General features: G+C 49.6%; 1 protein-coding gene across 2 annotated transcripts in view; it reads left to right on the plus strand.

The window, feature by feature from the left end:
• Positions 1-8,100, plus strand: part of ZNF609 (zinc finger protein 609) — a 243,532-nt gene that overhangs the window by 232,964 nt on the left and 2,468 nt on the right. For both annotated transcript variants that reach the window (XM_008058728.1, XM_021712633.1), the window contains exons 4-5: positions 943-3,283; positions 4,488-4,854. In XM_008058728.1, coding sequence (XP_008056919.1) covers positions 943-3,283; positions 4,488-4,854 — 2,708 coding nt within the window. The remainder of the gene's footprint in view (positions 1-942; positions 3,284-4,487; positions 4,855-8,100) is intronic.

Raw genomic sequence — 8,100 nt, forward strand, 5'->3', positions numbered from 1 at the left:
CCACTGCACTCCAGTCTGGGCGACAGAGTGAGACTCCAACTCAAAAAAAAAAAAAGAAAAGCTACTTTAGGGTTAATGAGGAATAACCCCCAGGTGCAAGTTTCCAAGCATTTAAAGACCTCATGTACTTTTGACTGTATCTGATAGGGACCTCTTAAATGGATGGGTGCCTTGTTCTACCTGTCTATATCTTTGTGGTGAGGTGTGTTGCAAAACATTGGGCTAAAAGTAAAACTAGATTCTGGTCATACATTGCCATTAATCAATGAGTTGACCTTAGCATGCCTTAACTCCAGTTTCTTAGATAATCTCAAAAGTCTTTTTTGAAACCATGACTTATGACTGCATAGAAGAAATTCAGGCATGACTACTCCTTCTTTGTCTCATGGAACAAACTCTGTGTGGCTTTAGAAGTACATATTGGAAAATAATTTACAACTAGCATGCAGATAGCAACCTAGAGCTCACCACTTAATGCAGTTCCTACACAATCAAAAGTTCTTTTAACACATCACAGTCAATGAAAATGATAGTCACCGGCCGGGCTCAGTGGTTCAGCCTGTAATCCCAGCGCTTTGGGAGGCCGAGGTGAATGGATTGCCTGAGGTCATGAGTTTGAGACCCGCCTGGGCAACTTGGCAAGACCTCATCTCTACAATAAATAAAAAAACTAGCTGGGCGTGGTAGCGCATGCCTGTAGTTCCAGCTACTTGGAAGGCTGAGGCGGAAGGATTGCCGGAGCCCAGCCGGTCGAGGCTGTGGTGGCCGGGAGTGTGCCACTGCACTCCAGTCTGGGCAACAGAGCGAGACTCCGACTCAAAAAAAAAAACAGAAAGAAAATGATAGTCACCATCTAGACAGTTCTTCTAGAGGCTAAGGCTAAACCAGCTTGAAGATGTTTTCTCTTCTGAATAATATCTGTTGTGTTTGTCCTTTGCCAAGGTTTTGTGACTCCCCCACCAGTGACTTGGAAATGCGCAACGGTCGAGGTAGAGGCAAACGCATGCGTCCCAACAGTAACACACCTGTCAATGAGACAGCCACAGCCTCTGACAGTAAAGGAACCAGTAGCAGCAGCAAAACCCGAGCAGGAGCCAACAGCAAAGGCCGGCGGGGCAGCCAGAATTCCTCAGAGCATCGCCCACCTGCCAGTAGCACCTCTGAGGATGTCAAGGCCAGCCCGTCCTCAGCGAACAAGCGGAAAAACAAACCCCTTTCAGACATGGAGCTGAATTCCAGCTCGGAGGACTCCAAAGGGAGCAAGCGTGTCCGGACCAACTCCCTGGGCTCAGCCCCTGGCCCCATCCCTGGGAGCAAGGTGGAACCCACTGTTATGGACAGAAATTGTCCCTCCCCAGTCCTGATTGACTGTCCCCACCCAAACTGCAACAAGAAGTACAAGCACATCAACGGACTTAAATACCACCAAGCTCATGCACATACAGATGATGACAGCAAGCCAGAAGCAGATGGAGACAGTGAGTATGGAGAGGAGCCCACCCTCCATGCAGACCTTGGGAGCTGCAATGGTGCATCTGTGTCTCAGAAAGGGTCCTTGTCCCCTGCCCGCTCAGCTACCCCCAAAGTTCGGCTTGTGGAACCTCATAGCCCTTCTCCTTCAAGCAAATTCAGCACAAAAGGCCTTTGTAAGAAAAAGTTGAGTGGGGAAGGGGACACAGACCTCGGCGCCTTATCCAATGATGGCTCTGATGATGGACCCTCTGTGATGGATGAAACAAGCAATGATGCCTTTGATTCTTTGGAAAGGAAGTGTGTGGAAAAAGAAAAATGTAAAAAACCGTCTAGTTTGAAACCCGAAAAGATTCCTCCCAAGAGCTTAAAGTCAGCCCGGCCCATTGCCCCTGCCCTGCCCCCACAGCCTGTCTACACCTTCCAGACAGCCACCTTCACTGCAGCAAGCCCAGGCTCGTCCTCCGGCCTGACTGCCACAGTGGTGCAAGCCATGCCTAACAGTCCCCAGCTCAAGCCCATTCAGCCCAAGCCCACTGTCATGGGAGAACCTTTCTCAGTCAACCCTGCCTTGACTCCAGCCAAGGACAAGAAAAAGAAAGACAAAAAAAAGAAGGACTCTTCAAAAGAGCTTGAGAGCCCTCTGACCCCTGGGAAGGTGTGTCGTGCCGAAGAAGGCAAAAGCCCGTTCAGGGAATCATCAGGAGATGGGGTGAAAATGGAGGGACTCCTGAACGGCTCGGCAGACCCCCATCAGAGCCGACTGGCTAGCATCAAGGCTGAAGCTGACAAGATTTACAGCTTCACGGACAACGCCCCCAGCCCCTCCATCGGAGGCAGCAGCCGCCTAGACACCACCACCCCCACCCAGCCCCTGACTCCCTTACATGTGGTCACCCAGAACGGAGCTGAAGCTGGCTCGGTCAAAACCAACAGCCCCGCATACTCCGACATCTCTGATGCTGGGGAGGATGGGGAGGGCAAGATGGACAGTGTCAAACCAAAGGACACTGAACAGCTGGGTAAGGAAGGGGCCAAGAAAGCCCTGTTCCCCCCCCAGCCACAGAACAAAGACTCGCCGTACTACCAAGGCTTTGAGAGCTACTACTCTCCGGGGTACCCACAGTCCAGCCCAGGGACCCTGAACCCCAGCAGCCAGACAGCCTTGGAGAGCCAGGCCCTGAAGACCAGACAAGACGAGGAGCCTGAGAGCGTGGAGGGGAAAGCAAAGAGTGACGTCTGTGAGGAAAAGAAGCCGGAGCTGAGCAGCTCCAGCCAGCAGCCCTCAGTCATCCAGCAGCGCCCCAACATGTACATGCAGCCCCTGTACTATAGCCAGTACGCCTACGTGCCCCCCTACGGCTACGGTGACCAGAGCTACCACACCCACCTCTTGAGCACCAGCACAGCCTATCGGCAGCAGTACGAAGAGCAGCAGAAACGGCAGAGCTTAGAGCAGCAGCAGCGGGGCCTGGACAAGAAGGCCGAGATGGGCCTGAAGGAGCGGGAGGCAGCACTCAAGGAGGAGTGGAAGCAGAAGCCGTCCGTTCCCCCCTCTCTCACCAAGGCCCCCAGCCTGACAGACCTTGTGAAGTCAGGGCCTGGCAAGCCCAAGGAGCCAGGGGCTGACCCAGCCAAGTCAGTCATCATTCCCAAGTCAGACGACACTTCAAAACTCCCCAGTCAGACCCCTGAAGGCCTCAAAGTGAAGCTGAGTGAGGCCAGCCACCTGGGCAAGGAGGCCTGTGAGGCTAAGACAGGTGCTGAGTGTGGGCGACAGGCAGAGGTGGATCCCATACTCTGGTACCGGCAGGTAACTATTGCCCTGGGAGGAGATGGAAGTCCTGTTTGGCACCTTTTTGTCCTCCTCACCAATCAGGGCTATCCTTCTACAAGGGTTCAACGGAGTTGGGATTAGCAGGAAAGATGTATAATTTTATGGGTTCTTTCCCTTTGTAAAAAAAAAAACATTTTGATGTTGTTCAAAGAAACTCTTATATCTGTAAAAGGTATTTTTTCTATCTGACAAAAAAGGCCCAGATAAGTTAGTTTCATTTGTCTAGGGTTGCTTGAGTCTTCACTAGCAAAACCAGGACTAGAAGCTGGGTCTCTTAGTTCAATGTTTTTCCACTGCTTGGTTCCTGTGAAATATGTTATTGGTAATCTCTCCATTTTTATTTTTATCTTTTTAGTTTTTGGCCTGGTGTCTACAACAAAAAGTTGTCCAGACTGCGGTGCAGTGATGTGATCATAGGTCATTGCAACCTCAAACTCCTGGGCTCAAGCAGTCCCCCTACCTCAGTCTCCCAAGTAGCCTGGCTAATTTTTTTTTTTTTTTTTTGGTAGAGATGAGGTCTCGCTATTGCCCAGATTGGTCTTGAGTTCCTGGTCTCAAGTGATCCTTCCACATTGGCCTTCCTAAGTGCTGGGATTATAGGCATGAGCCGCTTCATCTGACCCAGTCTCTCTCCATTTTTTATAACAGGTCAGAAGTATACCACACAGTTACTGAACTTGTTTTTTTTTAAGTTTTATAAGTAGAGTTGGAGCTAAGAACTTGGAATCTCACATCTTGCTCTGCTCATGAGACTTAGTACATCTTCCTTTCCTTCTTGGTGCCATAGTTATACCTCCCTCCTCGGACCTGGGTGACACTTATAAGTTTTCCACCCCTGAATTTGTGCTGAAGAAGTGAAACAGATGAAACGTCTTGGAAGGTGATAGGCTCTTCTTTTCCAGCAGTCATCGCCCAGAATGCTTTTCTCGCCTATAGAACACCCACTGATGGGTGATAGATTTTCCTTTTCATTCCCTGCATCTTGTTCCCTGAGGGCAGGGACTTTTTAAGCAAAAGAGACCAGAGCTGGATTATAAACAAGATCGATAGAGGCCAAGATCCTACTCTGACCCAAGTGTCTAGTAATTATCTGCTCTGGTGGGTCTACCGGGACCTTGAGCTTGAAATATATCCTGTCTTATCTTTACAACACTGAGCTCTCGTTCTGTGACTATTGCAGGAGGCAGAGCCCCGGATGTGGACGTATGTTTATCCTGCCAAATACTCAGACATCAAGGCAGAGGACGAGCGGTGGAAAGAGGAACGGGACCGCAAGTTGAAAGAGGAAAGGAGTCGGAGTAAGGACTCTGTTCCCAGGGAAGATGGGAAGGAAAGCACGAGCAGTGACTGCAAGCTGCCCACGTCGGAGGAATCCCGCCTTGGGAGCAAGGAGCCCCGCCCAAGTGTCCATGTGCCTGTGTCCTCCCCCCTCACCCAGCACCAGTCCTACCTTCCCTACATGCACGGCTACTCCTACAGCCAGTCCTATGACCCCAACCACCCCAGCTACCGCAGCATGCCTGCTGTGATGATGCAGAACTACCCAGGTACAGCACCCGGCGCCAGCTGCGCCTCCTTTCACTGGGAAGGGAGATGAAGCAGTTTGCAAAGCCAGAGTCTTCTCGTTCGGCCCTAAGACGTGTTGAGGTTGCTTAGATGACGTCCCTTTTCTGAATGTGTCATTCTGTGAAGTGGCCACTCCAACCTGTAGCTCCTTGAATGACCCATAATTACAGTCTGTGGGACCACCGCTCCCTCCTTGCTCCAGCTTGAGGGTTGCCACTGCAGTCAGTTTTCATTGCTAACCCAAGGTAAAATTCCCTACCACTGCCATCTTCCTGCAGCCAGGGTTGTGAAACATATACTCTACGTTTTGCCATGTGCTAGGCACTGTGGGGAGTACGAAAGAAGTAGAGAAGACTAGCTGCTCCACTCAAGGAGCTTGCCACCTAATTATAGCGGGAGAGACATGTGGAACACATCAATTCAAGCCAGAACAACGGGTGGATTCTGTTATAAGACCATGTTCAGCTGTCAGGGAGAAAGCAGTTTGAAGTCAGACTGAGGGGACAGTCCCGCTGGGTTCAGCCTGGGAAAGATAGCTCTCTAGACTGCTATTGATGAGTTCTTTGTTGGGGGAAGGCACAAAGTAGGGGTTTAAATATTTTTAACTTATTAGAGAAAAATGCTCTTGTCGCCTCTACCGGCTGATGCATGTTGCCCGAAGAGCCCTGGAGGAGCTCTGCGCAGAAGGGCACTGCAGCGCACTTGGTGGAGCTCCCAGCTGCCTGCAAAAGTCTAGTCTTGACATTCTGTAACTTTATTACAAGGCAGATTTTAAATAGGAGAAGTAAGCTTTTTTTTTCTGAGTTGGAGTTTCATTCTGTCACCCAGGCTGGAGGGCAGTGGCATGCTCACAGCCACCGCAGCCTCGACCTGCTGGGTTCAGGTGATCCTTCCACCTCTGCCTTCCAAGTAGCTAGAAACACAAGCATTTGCCACCATGCCCGGTTGATTTTTTTTTTTAATTGTAGAGACGAGGTCTCGCCATGCTGCTCAGGCTGGTCTCGAACCCCGAGCTCAGATAATCCTCTCACATCCACCTCCCAAAGTGCTGGGATTACAGGTGTGAGCCACTTCGCCCAGCTTTTTTTTTTTTTTCCTTTTTTTGAGTTGGAGTCTCACTCTGTCACCCAGACTGGACCTGCTGGGCTCCAGCGATCCTTCCACCTCAGCCTTCCAAGTAGCCGGAATTACAGGCGTGCGCTACCACGCCCGGCTAATTTTTTTATTTTATTGTAGAGATGAGGTCTCGCCTGCCCAGGCGGGTCTCGAACCCACGGGCTCAGGCAATCCACTCACCTCAGCCTCCCAAAGGCATGGGATTACAGGCTGAGCCACCGAGCCCGGCTCTAATTTTTGATTTATTGTAGAGATAAGGTCTCGCCAAGTTGCCCAGGCGGGTCTCGAACCTGCAGGCTCAGGCAATCCACTCACCTCAGCCTCCCAAAGGCGCGGGATTACAGGCTGAGCCACCGAGCCCGACTTTTTTTTCTTTTTTACGAGACAGGGTCTTGCTCTGTGGCCTACGCTGGAGTGCAGCTGTACAATCATAACTCACTACAGTCTCAGACATCTGGGCTCAAGTGATCCTCTCCTGCCTCAGCTTCTCAATTAGCAGGGACTACAAATGTGCACCACCACACTTGGCATTTTTTTTGTTGTTTTTTTGGTAGAGACAGACTTGCCATGTTGCTCAGGCTGGTCTCAAACTCCTGGCCTCAAGCATTCCTTCTGCCTCAGCCTCACAAAGTACTGAGATAACAGGTGTCCACCATTGCGCCTGGCTCATTCCATTTGTTGAGTGCTTACTCTGATCCAGGTGCTATCTTGTGTGATTTGTGTACATTATCTTCTTAAATCTTCCCCATCACCCTATGAAATAAATATTGGTATCTTCATTTTTTATTTATTTTTATTTATTTTTTGAGTTGGAGTCTCACTCTGTTGCCCAGACTGGAGTGCAGCGGCACACTCCCAGCCACCACAGCCTTGACCTGCTGGGTTCCAGCGATCCTTCCATCTCAGCCTTCCAAGTAGCCGGAACTACAGGCGCGCCATTTTTTATTTTTTTATTTTTTGGATTTGGAGTTGCTCTGTCGCCCAGGTTGGAGTGCAGTGGCATGCTCACAGCCACCGCAGCCTCGATAAGCAGTCACATTCCAATAAGGGATCACATTCTAGCTGGGTTCAGGTGATCCTTCCACCTCAGCCTTCCATGTAGCTAGAACTACAGGCATGCGCCACCACACCCAGCTAATTTTTTTATTTATTGTAGAGATAAGGTCTTGCCAAGTTGCCAGGGTTGGTCTCGAACTCATGAGCTCAGGCAATCCTCTTACCTCTGCCTCCCAAAGAGCTGGGATTATAGGTGTGAGCCACCGCACCTGGCCGGTATCTTCATTTTGATAATAAAGAAACTGAAGCTCCATGGAATAAGCATAGATCCTGCTTTAAAAGGGCTATCTTGAAGATACCATCTGAAGATAAATTCTGACTCCAACTTTAGAGGAATCTGACCTTGATGAACAGCAGAAGAGATCATGATGCGTGAAAGCTGTATTTTAAAATTATTTATTAAAAAAATTTTTTTTTTTTTGAGTTGGAGTCTCACTCTATCACCCAGACTGGAGTGCAGTGGCCGCTCCCGGCCATCGCAGCTCTCGACCTGCTGGGCTCCAGTGATCCTTCCACCTCAACCTTCCAAGTAAAAACAATTTTTTAATGTTCTACAGACAATAAAACTTTGCACTGTTTGTAGAAAGTAAAAAAAAAAAAAAGAAACTGAAGCTCAAAAAGCTTGTTAATTTGCTCAAGGTACCCAGCCAGTAAGTTTCAGAGATGGGGTTTGAGCCAAAGTCTATCCAACTCCAACTCCTATGATCTTTCTACTTTATTGTATCACCCCTTTAAGATGAATCTCTGAGACTGGTTCAAAAAACCATTATGCCAGGTACAGTGACTCACACCTATAATCCCAGCATTTTGGGAGGCAGAGACGAGAGGACTGCCTGAGCCCAGGGGTTCGGGACCAGCCTGGGCAACTTGGTGAGACCTCATCTTTATAATAAATCAAGAAAAATTAGCTGGGCATGGTGACGCACACCTGTAGTTCCAGCTACTTGGAAGGATGAAGTGGAAAGGATCACCTGAGCCCAGCAGGTCAAGGCTGCAGTGGCTGTGAGTGTGCCACTGCACTCCAGCCTGGGTGACGGAGTGAGACTCCAACTCAA

The sequence above is a fragment of the Carlito syrichta genome, unplaced genomic scaffold (genome assembly GCF_000164805.1).
Source record: "Carlito syrichta isolate Samal-C Ts95f unplaced genomic scaffold, Tarsius_syrichta-2.0.1 Scaffold90614, whole genome shotgun sequence".
In the NCBI taxonomy this organism is placed as follows: Eukaryota; Metazoa; Chordata; class Mammalia; order Primates; family Tarsiidae; genus Carlito; species Carlito syrichta.